At 41.9% G+C, this 16,650-nt stretch overlaps 1 protein-coding gene across 2 annotated transcripts; it reads left to right on the top strand.

The window, feature by feature from the left end:
- The first annotated feature begins 4,817 nt into the window (after window positions 1–4,817).
- LOC124469703 (kyphoscoliosis peptidase-like) lies at window positions 4,818–15,463 on the top strand. 2 transcript variants are annotated; one of them, XM_047023159.1, is made up of 13 exons: window positions 4,818–6,034; window positions 6,441–6,574; window positions 6,811–6,867; window positions 7,046–7,096; window positions 8,702–8,767; window positions 8,996–9,037; window positions 9,175–9,225; window positions 9,521–9,603; window positions 9,794–9,902; window positions 12,696–12,813; window positions 13,461–13,649; window positions 13,790–13,980; window positions 14,147–15,463. In XM_047023159.1, the coding sequence occupies exons 2-13, from the start codon at window positions 6,484–6,486 to the stop codon at window positions 15,043–15,045; spliced, it is 1,947 nt and encodes a 648-aa protein (XP_046879115.1). In that variant the 5' UTR covers window positions 4,818–6,034; window positions 6,441–6,483; the 3' UTR covers window positions 15,046–15,463. The 2 variants fall into 2 exon arrangements, with proteins under 2 accessions (XP_046879115.1, XP_046879114.1); XM_047023158.1 differs by having other exon boundaries at window positions 4,818–6,574.
- Window positions 15,464–16,650: the final 1,187 nt, after the last annotated feature.

Here is a 16,650-nt window from a genome sequence, read left to right as displayed (position 1 = left end):
AGCAGGGGCTTTAAGTCCAGTTCATGCAGCTTATTGACCTAAAAAACAGACATTAACAAGTTATCAGGCTTTGTCCTCTGTATCAGCTCTCTTGCCATCTGATCAACTACTTTTGAAATGGTATCATACTTCTTCCTACTTTTCAAAGTATCTACTATACTTCTTTTGAAATTGACAAAGCTAGGGGTCCTTACAGGAAGACTATAAGATGTGATGCTGCTATTGATTAAATGATATGGCCTGATACCAATGAAACTGGCATTGATATCAAGTTCCGACCATTATAGTATGAATCTGAATGGAACCGTAACCTAAGACCTCCACATTCTCACTCACAGATATGCGGGCTGAATCTATCACTCTGCCTGCGTTGCGGTGCTTCTTCACATTCTCCCCCCCAGTCACCAACATGCAAACTCTCCTCCTTGGACTTAATCCTCTTTTTTTTGTGAGAGGCTTGCAAAACATGAAAGGCATGTTTTGCGGTTGACAGTATTCATGACCTGGCAGTGAGGGCAAGGCCTGCTTTTGGGTTTGGTCATTTTCTGCAAACATAAACACATTGACATGTTATAAGCATTGCAAGTAGGAATATGAGTAACACACATTAAATAATTATTATTCTTACATTTCATTCCTATGGCTTATGGGTATTGTAGTAAAGCATGAACTTCGGTATGAACATGGAAAGAAGTAATGTATATATTTGTCTCACAAACACCGAGGCAGGTAGCAAGCAGAGCGCGTAGGCAGGCAGATGGAGAGTTGGGGTGAGTGGGATGTTTGTTTGGGACACAAGAAAGTGCAATATTAGAACACTTTGAAGACAAATAGTAGATAATAGACTCGGAAGTACAAGGAGGCCAGGAACGTAGGTACCAGGTTGTAAAAACAACGATCTGGCGGTGAGTGGAGGGCAAACCAGGGTATGTCACCGCAAGTTATTGGGAAACTGGACCGCAGGTGTGGATCTTGTGCAGGTAGGGTGGACTGGATCACTGCAGCCTGGAGATTCACACAAACACAGACAAACAGAAAGACAGGCAGAGCCTGTGGAGGGCGTAACACAGGTGGACAGAGGTAGGTGGACACAGGTATACACAGGTACGTCCTGACAAATTATTAAAATAGGCAGTAAGGCAAGGATATGGTGAGGTAATAATATGGTGAGGTAATAAGGATATCGATATCGTTTCCAGAAAATGCGTGACTTCAGCTGCAAGTAAGAAAAGATAAAAAATACAATACAATAAATGTCATACCTAGCAAGCTATGAGATGTAAAAAGGACCACGCCAGCAAAGATAAACATTGGTCTGAGTCCAATGAAAGTGCACCGGTTCATGACCTTGCATGACATAACGTTAGACTAGCTAACTAGCTAGCACAGTGTGTTAGCCTATTTTTGCAGTTTACAAAGTCAATTAATTTATATTGGTGATGCAAAGCACCGGGCAATGTACGTCAAACATAATAACATTAAACCAACCTAAAAACAATAAAAAAAACTGTATAGTAGGATAGTATCTTAAATATACGTTTACCTCATCGATAATAGCTTACCTTTTCAGTACGAGAGAGCGGAGGTTTGGGTGACAAGAAGTAGTTCCAGCCAGATATTGAGCGTCAAACTTTTAGGCGACTTGTGTGTAATAATAAAATTACAATAATGTTGGATAATTTATAGGTTTTCCTGTCAGTGCATTTGACATGATTGCTTCCATGCGCTTAAAATTATGATTAAAATAAAATGATATTCCTCCCCCGATGGATTCTATTTTTCTTTTCTTTTTTATGCATATAGGCCTACCTTTTTAGATCGGTTTATTTGGTATCAGTCCATTTTATAAATAACTTTTATGTCCTTAAATAAGGTTTATGTCATTTATAACGTTTATGTCTTGGATGTAACAAAAAAATCATGTTGAAAGCACATCGGCCGGATTTTTACGAAATCACCCGACTTATTATGGTGACGTTTCGTAAAAATCCGAAAGCCGCTCATCAAAATCTATGGGAGACCTAATGCGTCAAAATACGACGCCATAGTTCACAATTTTCTACGGGAAAAGCCGAACATATTAACGTGGAAGTCAATGGGCGTCCCTAGGCGTCAAAAAACGACGAAAAAGGCGTCCCCCGGCGTCGGTATAGTGACGCCAAAGGGCTCTGCCCAAGCGTCAATATTTGACGAGTTGGGATGAGACTGGGTTGGCCACCGAAACTGACTCACTGGCTAGCTACTCTTTGACCAGTTTAAACTAGTTATCTAACTGCTGTACCTTCAGCTTTACCCCTGAGACTAAGTTTTAGCTGTACGCAATATAAACAACAGCCTTGATTACTCGCAGTCAATGCGGCGGTCTCGATATTCACTTCAGCAGGACACTATACGCAAAATTTTTGTTCCAAGAATACATTACAAATAAGACACATGCTAAGCTAGAGTGCATCTGTGTTTCTACTGAGTGAACATCGTGACCGTCATCTTACTAGTGGGTTAATCTGTCCTTGTTTCATTATTTGTGTTAGCTAGACTTCGTCGCATCACGGGCAGGGCTCTAGGATACAAAGCTAGATTGGTTTATGGTAACTAGCTAGCGATTGAGTTTCAGGGTACTCGCCGCCGCAGACCCAGCTCTGTTGACATTATAATTAGGGCCATCGTCAGATGTGCATTAGCATATTTAAGGCGGCTAGCACTGCAGTGACAGCCTCGTCTGGTAGCCTCGGTGCACGAAGACTCGGTCGAGAAAAGACAGGGAGTCTACCTGCGGGAGTCCACCGAGAATGGCCGACGAGGCGGATCACCTATTCAGATAAGTATCAACCTATTTGTATTCTAATCCACCTAGAACATATTCATAGTTAGCATTAGGGATGGGCGAACGATGCCTTGTGAAGCTTTGGTGGTTTCTTCCGGATTGTGCCGGCCCAAAGAGCCGAACTATCGGCGCATTGAAAATGAACAGCGTCATCTAGCAGCCGCTTAAACTGGCTGAATGAGGCGTAGTGGTTGTCTCCGACGGTAGACTACCCTACGTTATTCAATATTTAATTAAGGCTACATGTGTTCATTTTGATCTGATATTAGTTCTCACACATTAAAATGTTGTGATACATCCGTAGGCCTTTAGAATTATGTCATTTTCTCACAGTAAAAGTTAAAGAACGTCGTACGAGGGTCCCTGCATTGGGGCGCGAACTCAGGATTCCAGATTCGCATTAACAATGTTGGCGTATAATGTTTTAACCAACTACACCACCGAAGAAATCATTACTTCTTGTTGCGGGTGGACGGAGTTTATACGATATGGTCTTTATATCAATTAAACTAGATAACACCGATTTTTTCTTAACATTTGTGATATGTAGGTCTATTGCGAACTAGGGGAACTTTATTTTTACAAATTATTATTACTGTTGACAATGTTGACGAATCATCAACATTTGTTTTCTGGGCACTGTATAGACCTACCTAGTCCTATCATGTTACGTTTCATTTCAATAAAATAACACAACACAAATGCACGGATTTATAATTATTACTATACGGATTTGGCTAAATAATAATGACTGATGGAAGAAACTCTAGCGATGCCTGGTGCTGCTTCTCTGACAATGTGAGATTTGTCTTTAACAAGAAGCGGTGGCTTCGTTCCTTCCATGGCTCTGGTTCAGAAGAGCGGCAAAACTTCGAACCAGTTCGTGACGTTTGAAGCATTGAACGTCATCTGTCACGTGGTTTCGAAATTTGATACAAGCTCCAAAACACTTTTTAGAAACTGTGCGTATTGGTTTTGCGACACAAGCATCGATGCGTCAGTGCCATACGTCCCATCCCTAGTTAGCATGTGTTTCTTCAGCATTCCCGCTCATTACACCACTAGCAGACCTGCCCTCTCTCTTTCTATAGGGCTCTGGAACTACCAGCTTGCTGTGAACAAGGTAGACTTCATCCCGGCATTTGCATCCCATGCTTCTCTTGCGCTGACAGAGACATGGATCCGCCCAGAGAACACTGCAACTCCAGCTGCTCTCTCCGTCAACCACTCGTTCTCCTCATCACCTCGCTCAACTGGGCGAGGTGGTGGGACAGGTTTGCTTCTTTCCCCACATATTAAATACACATCCACCCCACTCTCTGTTACTGCCAAATCATTTGAACACCATTATGTGATGCTAACTGATCCTATCAAAGCATTTTTAGTTGTCCTCTATCAGACACCAGGGCCGCTAGCTGACTTTGTGGAGGAGCTGGACATGCTCCTCAGCGTCCTTCCGGATGATGGAACACCGCTGATTCAAAATCCACCTCGAAGGAACGCCGGCCGTCGACTTCAAGTCTCTTCTGACTTCCTTCGACCTGAAGCTGCTGAACACACCGGCGACCCACAAGGCAGGAGAGCAGCTCAACCTCATCCTGACACGTAACTGTATCACTGACTTAACCTCTGTAACTACATTGTGACTACACATTTCTGATCACCCGACTACACATTTCTGATCACTCTTTCATACAATTCTCTGTCTCTCTCCCTCAAACCCCTACTACCTTCCCTCCCCTCGTAACTTTCCGCCGCAACCTTCGCTCCCTATCCCCCTCCCATTTCTCCTCCATTGTAACATCCTCCCTCCCTCCCATTGACGAGTTAATATCCCACCCCACCGACACTGCCACTAACACCCTGTTATCCACATTAACTGCATCACTCGACACTCTCTGTCCCCTGTCAGCCAGGCCTGCGCGATCTTCTCACTCCTGCCTGTGGCTCACGGATGTTATTCGTGAAGAACGGTCCATCCTTCGGGCAGCTGAGAGGAGATAGCGCAAGTCCAAAGACGGTCTGGACCTTGATAAGTATCAATGCCTCCTCAAATCCTTCTCTGCCCGCATAACTGATGCTAAAACCCACTACTTTCTGAACAAAATTAACTCTGCCTCAAACCCTCACAAACTTTTCTCCACCCTTCTTAACCCCCCTCCCCCACCCCTCCACCCTGGCAGCATACGACTTCTCCTCCTTCTTTCAGAAAAAGGTTGCCAACATTAGCAGTCAGTTCCCTGAACCCACCTTTCCTACCCACTCACCCTCTATGACTGACCTTACCAAATGTCTAAACTCTTTCTCTCTCCTGTCCGAGGCAGAGATCTCTGACCTTGTTCTCTTTCATCGCCCCATCTCCTGTCCCCTTGATCCAGTCCCCTCCCCTCTCTTTCAAACCATCTCTCCCTCCATCATAACTTTTCTTCTCCATGTCCTTAACTCTTCTCTTACTTACGGCACTTTCCCCTCTGCCTTCAAAATACTGTAATTTCCATCATGTGGTTGGTTTGCTTCTCCAAAACTTCATTTCTGTCCATAACTTAACTGTGCGATTATTACGATAAACTGTCTCTGAAACTTGCTGCAGCAGGGACTTTCTTTTTATCCCAAATATCAAGGTTTTAATTGGTTCATTTACGATCGGATATTATTTTTGGGCTACTGAAATGCCGGTCAAATGTTTGAATATTAATTCAAATTGTAGGCTAGGCTACTCAGTAATGAATTGTGATTACTTTGCTTAATTTGTACTTATTTTTGAGCACTCATAAAAGCACAAGTACCCGAAAAAACAACTTAATTACAGTAACAGGAGTAGTTATAATTCATTACTTCCACCCCTGCTCAGCTGCAGTAATGTGTGATCATTTGGACTTCAGCACAATAAATAATTCATGATAATTGAAAGAAAATGCCTCCTTATCTCCTTCCAATCTGAAAGGTAACCTTTGATGTTCTTGTCAATCTTTGATTAAGTTAGTGACTGAAGTGTAAGTTTGAATAGATGTTGACAAAAGGTGTGTCCTGATTCTTTTGCTGACTCTACTCAGTACTTTATCAGCAAGGGAGTGAATTTTATGACTTTCTTTGGGAAGTCCCGCAGCCATAGAAACCCTATATGGATAGCTTATAAAGGCGCCAGCAACTCATTACTTGACGTCAGTAGCAGGTAAAGAGAACTGTGCAAGAAGGATCCAGTCTGTACAGGTAAGTTACAAATGAACATTTACCTATTCGTCTTGAACAGGGAGAGGAAGCGGTGGATCTTAACATTTCTGTCATACATTTTCAGTCTTCATCCTTATTGTCCCTAATCTGTACAAACTGTAACTACTGTAACAGTTTTGTTGATGACAAATGAATATAAGTAATAAAACACACACACTTAAGTGTATTTCTGTGACTTAAGAACATAAGTTTAGTGATGAGGCCATTCACCCTGCTGGGTCCGTCTTTCTGTCTATGGAGTGTAACTAAAATTAAAAAAAATTATGCTGTGATTAGATTTATATATATATAAGGTAAGAGATGGAGTATTCATCATTTCCTAGAGAAGAACAAGACATGCATTTGACAGCTGCTATGTTTCTTTTCTCTTGGATACAAACTTCAGAAGCCTTCCTGTTAGATTTCTTACCAGGGTAACTGAAGGATAAATGGCCTTCCACAACCACCTTTCTCTAATGCAGAAAATACTGCTGGCAATTTTTTGTTTTCCTCTGCTTCCATTCTACCTATGCTATTTGTGTAAGTATGATTGCAGTGATTATTTTTATTATAATAATTAGGGTTAGATACGCCCATGCGTAGTGCCACACTACGCATGGGCGTTTTAATTTTTATTATTGTTGATAATGTCTTGTCTGAATTACTTTCAGCTGTTATAGTGCATTGTTGTACATGAAGAAGTGACTTGCATAGTTGTTTTGCACTATATTTTGCATGCCATCTAACATGTTATCTGCAACCCCCACTAAATGTAGGCTTCTGTGCCAGTGAAGACAAAAATGATAATGATGATAGCCAGGAATACAAACTTGGTAAGTATCTAAAGTAAGATAATGTTAGATCATTATGGCAATGATCCACATTATTTGAGTCAGTGAGCAAGCTGAAACAGGTCCAAAGTAAGCATATCGGATAATGACGCAGTGGCTGTGCAATTTTGCATACATAATTACTGTGAATGACAAGACTGTGCTTTGACGTGTCTCACAGAGCGCGGGGAGAATGCCAGAGCAGATGTGGTTAAACGACACAGTGATAATGGTGAGAGACATTTACTGGTGTGTTACATAATACAGAAACTCATCAATCAGTTTTTCTGAAGGCAGCAAAAAAGAGCATTGCAAGATGACCAAACATTGTGAGCCATTTACATACCTGACACATCAACGGTCGTTAAAAAACAAATGCCCTCTCATTGCTTATTTTTTCCTTATTCACCTTTTTATGGAAAACGTACAGAATTAGTTTTCCAGGCCTGGAAATAATGTGATTTTGTTTTTACATATATACGTATTTTGTATGATATATTATGTTTTGGAAAATTTGATTTTTTTAAAAGAATGATCATGCTTTTGGTCATTTTGTTTGTAAGCTTATCATCATGTACATTTGTATATATAAACTAGAAAGGTTTAAATATATGTGCTTACTAGCTTGCTAGTTTAGTAACATTTATTACAATAACATGCTGCACGTTATGAAGTTGGAATGGTTGAAATGCGTTAAATGCTGTGGCGGTTGCTGGCCTTTCAAAGAGGGGAAGTTCGTTTTCGGCCTACATCCTAAAAACGTTCCATTTATTTGGCTAGTTCACTGGCTAGTTCACTGGCTTGGAAATGTGGAAATTAGGTTAAACTGAAACAAGGAACATGGTGTACAATTGTATGAAATGTATGATGAGAATTGGTTAGCAATTTCGCCAAGCAAATACCAAGAAATAGGTTGCTGCAGTTTGTCTTTCAACTACAGTTGCAAAATCCGCAATGGGACTGAACTTGAATAGCTTCGATGACTTTTTATAGTACAAAATTACTGTCAATCAATAGGAGATGCAGTCTGTCGACAGACCCTCCAATCATCACGCGGAAGCCCAGCGTCCAGGCCAGCCCACTCCTCCATTCACCCTCAGAGACGCTGAGCGTCCAGGGCGGGACGTAATCGCAGCTTTTATCCAATGACCGTATAGTTTCAAAGCACTGAAAAAAAACCAACCATCCCCGTTGAAGTCCATGGAAGCTGAGCTTCAACAGGGAAATGCACTGTGGCACTACGCATGGGCGTATCTAACCCTAACCCAAAAGTTTAATTAGCCCCCCACTAGAGGACACTATTTAAAAGGATGTTTTCAAAAATGGCTTCTGGGGGAACATGCCCCCAGACCCCCCTAGTGGGAACCTAGATTCGGCCCTGGTACTACGGGAATGTATGAGAAGGAAATCAGTCAGCTGACCTGCTAATATATGTAGCTGATTCTGAACGAACTCGTCTTCGATGTGAACGTGTTCTAACGCATTTAGAATGTTAACACAATAGTAAATATTTGACCATGAATTTTTGAAATGTTAGGGGAAGCTGAGCTTCCCTTGCAGTCTTAAAGAAATCGCCACTGGTTAAATGGTTCAAGAATTTAACCGCGGGGAAGTCTGAGGGGAGAGAATACACTTTTTGTCATTCTTCGAGATGTAGTCCCTATTTATGCTTCAAATCCCACAAGCATCTGAAGTTTACATTATGATTTAGTTGTAAGGCTACTTTACTCATTATAATGCAGAAATACAGTCATGGAAATTTGGTAAGAAGTTATAGAAAAGTCATGGAAAAGGGTAAAAAAAAAATTGAAACCTATGCTTTGCATTTTGTTCACAGTCACAGTAGAGGTTCAACCAAGGAAAAGCACTCCAACATTGCCAAAGAGATTTTCTTTTGGTAAAGGTAAGGTGAATGACAACAATAGAGGCTGACAGGAATTGTAAGGAATTTCACACAAGATTACATTTAAGAAAAGGTTGTGTCTCACAAGCACTGTGTATTCCTGTTTTGAAAACAGGAAAGCTTGGTTGGTCACTTTGCATTATTTGAGTAAGGCCATGTTAAAATGCATCCAAAGTTATATAAACTATGCAAGATGAAATGAGGAAAAGTATTTTTTGTGCACTACAGGAAAAGAAGTAAGGAGAAATGAAGTTGCATATGAAAATGAGGGTAAAACAAAGTTCATTTCTGGTTTAAAAACATGCAAATAATGTGTTTTTTGCTTTTAACAAAATTAATCTAATGGAGATAATTCAGCCAGGTGTCTACTTCACCCAAAAAATGTGTTGGCATGGACTTTATTACAGGTTTCGTTGGTGATGACTATAAAACAGAGCTTGGCAGGAAGACTGAATATGGTGAGTCTGTATAAACCAAATACAGAGAAAGCTTCCTTTTTTCCCCCCAATGAATGGTGTGTTTTGTAAATCATCAAATCAAAATTGATTTGTATAGCTCGTTTTACAAGCAATGTCACAGAGGGCTTCATAAACACCCATAGAACTGCCCCTCAACCAACCTAAACCCTCAAGGCAGACAAGGAAAAACTCCCAGAAAAACTCACTAGAGGAGAAAGAAATTAAAAAATTTGTAGCCCTTACAGCAAAGCTTGACTGACGTACATGGTTTGTTTTGCTGTGCTTCTCATATTAGCTTTCCCATGGGACAAATCCAACCTGAAGTCAATGCGCATGTATTTAGATAAACTCAAACATATTGATGCTTATGCAAGTAAGGTAAGCCTTCGTATTATTGGAATCTGTCTTTATAAAATTGCTGTTTAAAATGCTTTGTACTTTTTGGTAGGGTAATTTTGGAACGGACAAGTGAATGCTTTGTTTTTCAAACATTGGTGTCATTGCATTTCGTTAGAGCTGTGCATCTGCAAGGGGGAACAATTCCTTAGATTGTGCTCTTTGTTCTCAGGTGAAAGCCGAGGACACTGTGGAGGCCCTGGTCCAGGAGCTGCTGAAGGGGACTAAGAGTGACATGGAGAAGCTGAGGGCTATCTGGATGTGGGTCACACACCACATTGGTGAGTCTGCTCTAGAGGGCTAGGTTTATTCATTACAGTTTTTCACGATTGCTAAAACACATTTCTTGAAACAGTCAACCATTTTCTCAAAACTGTAAACACAAAACCATATATTCAAACTCAATTTCCAAAACCTCTGACTCTTCTGGCAAAATCAAACACTCGCTCCTAAACCATGTAACCTGTGCTCAAAATCAAACTATACTTTCAGATCATAAACACAACCAATCAATATATAAACACTGGAGCAAATCATCACACACAACACAAAAAATTGAGAACACAGCATCCAGGGCTTGTAGTTACATGTAAAGAATAATTTGTTTATGTTTACACAGTAAATTCATTTACTGTAGCAATAAAGAAAATTGATTTTGGATTTTGAAACACTGGATTTTGGTGTTTCAACACCCATTGACACTTTCCTGATGTATGACTATGTTTAGCCTGTGTTCTGCACCTCTATTTCACCAACCGTCTCTGGAGGGGATCCCTCACTGAATTACTCCTCCCAAAGTGTCTTAAATTTGTTCTCCTGTTGGGAGTTTTTCCTTGTCTTCCTTGAGGGTTTAGGTTGGTTGAGGGGCAGTTCTATGGGCGTATGTGAAGCCCTCTGTGACATGCTTGCGTGTAAAAAGAGCTATACAAATACATTTGATTTGATTTGAAGGTTTCTGTAAATTTGTTCTCCTTACAGTAAGTGAGTTTTTCTGGTACCCCCCTTTCCACCAAAGTGAACCGGGAGCTAGTTCGGAGCTGGTGCTAGAGCCAATTCGGAGCTGGTTCAAGAACGGTGCTTACTAAGAACCGGTTTGCTTTTCCACGGGCGAGAGCCACCACAGAGCCACGTCATTACGTCACTGTATACGTCTCATATTTCCCAGCAACGCTAGCGCGGTAGCGCCAAACACAACATCAACAATGGCGGACGTTTCGTTGCTGTTATTGCTCATGAGATGCTGGCTATCTTCATCAGGCTCGTATTTACATTAGGCAGTCCTCTCTGACGTTACTGGTGTAAAATTAAGTGAATCACAACATTGTGCACACTGCCAGTGAGCGAGTCTGACTGAGGCTAACGTCAAAACAGTGTAACGGGGACGCAGTCTCACTCATGGCCAGTTTGAACAAATCAGAAAAACAATCGGACCAGCTGGCTAAAAGCAGAATTCCCATATCTCTTGAAAGCTGTCCTTGTCGACTTTTAAAATGTAAAATTGACTGTAAAACTGTAAAATTATGAACTGTTAAATTATGAACTTAGTGACATGACGAAGACATGGTTGCCACTCGACTATGTGGTCTGTACCGGGTAACATTCTCACTCAAATTTCAAGACTTTCGTGACCCAAATCAAAATTCTGATGCGACAGATCAATGGGTAATCGCTTTCTCTTTGAAAGGCTGTCCTCCTCTACCTTTTTGGTATTTTTAAATGTAACTATTTGTATTATCCGTGTAGTCCTTTTGCCATAAAAAATTCTATCCTTTCCCGGTTTTCTGCAGCCACATTGCGCATGCATCCCGAATGTTTACATTACAATCGAGAATAAAAAAAGTCGGAGCAAATTTACAAATGAGCAGTTTCATCAATAAAATAAGAGCTCCAAAGTGGTGCTCGTCGCGAACCACGTACGAACCACTTTTCCGGTTCCCAGTCTATCGAAAGAGGAAGAACTGGTTCGCGATTAGGCACCGGCTCCGAACCGGCACCCAAAATGCATTGGTGGAAAAGGGGTATGGGAGTTTTACCTTCCTTGTCTTCCTTGAAGCTTGAGGTTGGCTGAGGGGCAGTTCAATGGGCGTATGTGAAACCCTCTGTGACATTGCTTGTAAAAAGGGCTATAAAAATACTGTACATTTGATTTGATTTGAAAATATTACAGTAACCATCACAACTTACTATAGTACTGTCAACAAAGAACAAAGAAAAAACCCTCTGGTGTGCTGAATCCAGCCTTGAAAACCCTCCACACCTGTCACCACAGGCCAATTCCATTACCTGTTGGAGATTTGACCCTGGTATATGGGTTTCGGTCATAGACCTTTCAATGCCACACAAAGAAAAACTCTTCAATTGGGTTGAAAAAAGGGCTGTATGGTGGAAGGCAAACATTTACAGTAAAAATTGCTGCTTGATGTTGAACTATTCTTGTATATAGACACCACGGTGAAAGCTGCCATTGTCCCAAACCACCATTAGAAAGAAGTGTGAACAGTTTTGAGTCATTATGTTTTACAGATGACAACTGTGTTGTAGTTGTGTTTACCATTTTGCAGCACAAGTGCATCACAGTGCAAAATGCTTTTAGTGAATGAGAATGTGTTTAGAGTTTTGCCAAAAGAGTGTCTGATTTGACAAATTGGTTTAGTTCACTGAACGGTTGATTCAGAGAATGGGGTTTAGTGTTTTAGCAATTGTGAAAAACTGTAATTTCCTGCCCGTTAACAGGATGTTGCTCTTGAGGTTGGTGCACAGAACCAAAGAGGTCAGTGGCCGTAGTCATGTCAACCCTAAGAGCGTGTCACGCAATACCTGAAGACGGGGGATTTTTGACAGACGATCGCTTTGGCTCTTTGTTTTCCAAACACAAAGTGACACAAATTACTGGACGCAGGACACAAATGACAGCAGCGCTGATGCTTCTGTGGCTGAGTTTTGTTGCATGGCAATGCTGGATATGTTAAGGAGTCCGCAATGCGAATGACTCCTCCCCTCAGGGTGAATAGGCACAGTCTTGTCCATTCAATCTCTTGATCCCTAACTAGCCCTGCTGACTTGTGTCCTTACAGAATATGATGTCGTGGGCCTCCAAAACCCTGACCTCAGATCAGGCTCCCCCAGTGATGTCTTAAAGACAGGGAAAGGAGTGTGTGCAGGCTACGCTGGCCTGTTCCAAGCTATGTGCAGGTAGCTCCCACCAAAGCTCTTTCAATCCAATCAACATTACAAGCTGATAATCAACGGGTTTGTTGGTCGGGTTAAGTCATTATCAATGAATCAAGAAGTTCAGTTTGCATTGAGCTGATGACTCCTGTCACGACTCGTCTTGACCGGCTTCTGCATTTAGCATCCTGTAGCCTTGTGGGACATTGCTGAGCCATCAGAGATGCGTGGGACGTGTGGGGTTTCAGTGATGTTAAAAATCAATCCTGCTGTTCTGGTGTGATCATTTTGTTAATCATGGGCAGACCTATTGGGCTGTACAGGTAGCTAGATGTAACTAGTAAACACTGTCAGAATTCCAGTTGTCGAGAGTCGTTGTCTTGATGTAAACTGCATAATGTCATATATGTTCTGGGTGTGCATTTGTGTTCATGTGTGTGAGTGTGTTTGTTGTGTGTGTGTGTGTATGTGTGTGTATGTGTGTGTTGCAGATATTACTTCCGAATGATCTTGTTTGCTTTACTAAGTCCTATGATACTAATGTTGATCGGGCTTGTACTGCACTGCGCTTGACTGCTTCCGGAAAGCGTGTCCACTGCTAAGAAGTACTGGCTTGCTGAGCCGTCTGTGAATGTCTGTGATTGCAGTAACCCACTTGCAGTGTGGGTCAGTCTTGCAGGCATAGAGTGTCAGCAGGTGTCTGGGTACTCCAAGGGTGGAATGTACAAGCTGGGTGCCCGCTTCACAGGGAGTGCCACCCACGCCTGGAATGCGGTCAGACTAGCAGGGACCTGGCATCTACTGGACAGCACATGGGGAGCTGGGAACGTCCGTGATAATCACTCCACATTCAAATTTGAGTAAGTGCGCTTCTCAAGCTCTCCTTTTAAGTTCCCCGCTAAGCATGTGTGCATTGCACTTCGGGAGCGCACTGAGGATACAGAATTACCGGAGTGGACAAACCATAATGCTTGTCTCCTGGTGTTGCTTTTGCTTTAAGATACAATGAGTTCTACTTCCTGACACACCCTGCACTCTTTGTGGGAGATCATTTCCCGCTTGAGAGCCAGTGGCAACTGCTCAAACCTCGGCTTTCCTTGAAGCAATTTGAGAACTCGATGCATTTGAGAAGCACGTTTTATAATTTGGGCCTCCTCTCTATACACCCTGAGACATATCTCATCCAATCAGGTCAGTAGTTTTTGCTGCTTTCCACAGATTTAATTATGTTGATATTATCAAGGATTCACTAAGTTGCTGAATAAAGTTTTGGTTTCGGTCTTGGTATCACTCTTGCGTGTGTACAGTAATGTATGTAACGTCTAATGTTTATCCTTGGCTTCTCTCCCCAATGCAGATGGAAAGACAACGATCACAGTTAAGAGTTCATCACCTGTGCTGTTCAAGCACAACATGAATGGGAAACAGCGCAACGCTATCATGACACTCACACCAGATGGCATGAAGCTAGATGTCTACCCCCAGGAAACTGAAAAGCATTCCTTGGATATATATGCGAAGGCCTTGAATTCTGGAGAGGACGAAAAGTACAGCCAAGTGTGTCAGTATCAAGTCCAGTGCAAGGCGGTCAACAGGGAAATGTGTCTTCCGGATGACCTGAGTAACCCAGTGGGGCCCAGCTGGCTGACGGAGAGGAGGGGCCTCCAGCATCCCTCGCAGCGCGGCCCCATCGTCCACGCGGCGGACGGCCGCTGCTCCCTTCGCTTCCGAGTTGCAAGCCACTTGGACCTAATGGCCATGCTGAGTGCCGCAGCCATGACTGACGATGAGCAGAGGAGACACGTTTTTCAGTCCAGGCGAGGAGACTCTGTGGATTTCAGGGTGCAGGTCCCCAGGGCGGGGTTGTACGTGTTCACCGTATATGGCAGGGATAAAGCAGAGATGGGGAGCTATGGGTTCCTCTGTAATTATCTGATCTCCTGCACCAACCCCACAGCGAGGTGGCCCTTCTACCCACTGAGATACGATTCCTGGAAAGAGGACTATGAGCTGGTGGAGCCCCTGTCAGGGGTCCTGCCAGCCAGTCGTATGGTCAAGTTTAAGATGAGGATCCCCCACGTGTCACAGGTCTCCGTGGGAGGCAGGGACACACAGGAGCTGGTCCTTGATGCAAATGGGTACTGGAGTGGCTGCTGCAGTACAGTGGGGTGCACCGACCTCAACATTATGATCCAAGTCAATCCTGGCGACCGATCGCGTTCCTTTGTTCTCAACTATCAAGTGGAGAGCCACTAGTGACCATTCTGTCTCCCTTTCGGCAGTTTGGCAAGAGTTGGATCTGACTAACATCCCTCTTCTAAGATGACATTGAGGCATGCTATTGAGCTTCTAAGAGAGGTTCAAGCTAATATTTTAAGGGTTTAGTAAATTTAATTATATTCATCAGGAATTCTTTCAAGTTCTTGCATCGTCACCTCAGTTGATGATTTATTCATGTATACTACTATTAACATTAGAGTGTAAACCGTTTCAAAGTGTTTTGGGGTTGTTGTTAGTTTTTATTTACAAACCTGGTTCTATCAGTGAAACTAAGTACACATTTTGCTGGGTGTGTAATTAATAATTACAATTTAATTTAACTATTTAAATTAAGACAATTTGTGGTGAAAATGTAAAAGCTGGCTTAAGAGGGTGTGAGATCAGGGGCGGCGGACCCTATATATATATATATATATATATTAGTGCTGTCAAACGATTAAAATATTTAATCGCATTAATGTCATAGTTAACTCGCGATTAATCACAATTAATCGCACATTTCTATTACTATCTATTCTAAATGTCCCTTGATTTCTTTTTGTCCCATTCTTTTTTCAAATTTTAATGCTCTTATCAACATGGAAAAGTGGTTCGGATTGCTTCGTGCAAATATTTTTTGTTATTGAAAACAACATTGCAATCGCCTGGCTTTGACGAGGGGGCGGAGAATTTGCATCATCTGTGTGCTTGGCCATCAAGTGGTATTTCAGACTGGACGTGCTGCAATGATAGCTCATTTTACAACGACAAAACACACAGATCACTTTGGTCTTGTCAATGGAACCATTTGGCAACTTTTTAAAAGTAAACTTTCCATTCAGAATCTTATTGGCATCCATTTCGGCGTCTCGCGCTCGCCATCCACTCAAAACGTAAAGTTAACCTACTACCAGAGAATGTCTCATATCTGTAAACGGGCTCTGCTACTACGCTTTAGCCGGATCGCAAGCCAAACAAGTGTGTGGCGTGCCTGTTGTTTTGTTTCCGGTCTAGCTAGATCCGGTGTGGTGTTGTAGTTTTTCTAACTTCGGTAGTTGTTGCAACAGCATGTGAAAAAAAACTACAAAGTTTGCTAGGCCAAACAGAGCGTTAATCGCGCGATAAAAAAATTGACGCCGTTAATTTGGGTTTGCGTTAACGCCGTTAATAACGTGTTAAACTGACAGCACTAATATATATATATATATATATATATATATATATATATATATATATATATATATATATATAGTGAGGAAAATAAGTATTTGAACACCCTGCTATTTTGCAAGTTCTGCCACTTAGAAATCATGGAGGGTTCTGAAATTGTCATCGTAGGTGCATGTCCACTGTGAGAGACATAATCAACAACAAAAAAATCCAGAAATCACAATTAATGATTTTTTAACTATTTATTTGTATGATACAGCTGCAAATAAGTATTTGAACACCTGTCTATCAGCTAGAATTCTGACCCTCAAAGACCTGTTAGTCTGCCTTTAAAATGTCCACCTCCACTACATTTATTATCCTAAATTAAGATGCACCTGTTTGAGGTCTTTAGCTGCATAAAGCCACCTGTCCACCCCATACAATCAGTAA

Source organism: Hypomesus transpacificus, chromosome 7 (genome assembly GCF_021917145.1).
Source record: "Hypomesus transpacificus isolate Combined female chromosome 7, fHypTra1, whole genome shotgun sequence".
NCBI lineage: Eukaryota > Metazoa > Chordata > Actinopteri > Osmeriformes > Osmeridae > Hypomesus > Hypomesus transpacificus.
Note: the sequence above shows the minus strand (reverse complement) of the source record. Positions and strands in the feature narration are given on the sequence as shown.

Bases quoted from the DNA above. Each gene is read 5' to 3' on its own strand.
- LOC124469703 (XM_047023159.1), top strand. From the start codon at position 6,484: ATGGCCTTCCACAACCACCTTTCTCTAATGCAGAAAATACTGCTGGCA. The intron at 7,097-8,701 runs GTGAGAGACATT...TTTTGTTCACAG, and splicing joins TAAACGACACAGTGATAATG to TCACAGTAGAGGTTCAACCA. The intron at 9,903-12,695 runs GTGAGTCTGCTC...GTGTCCTTACAG, and splicing joins GTGGGTCACACACCACATTG to AATATGATGTCGTGGGCCTC.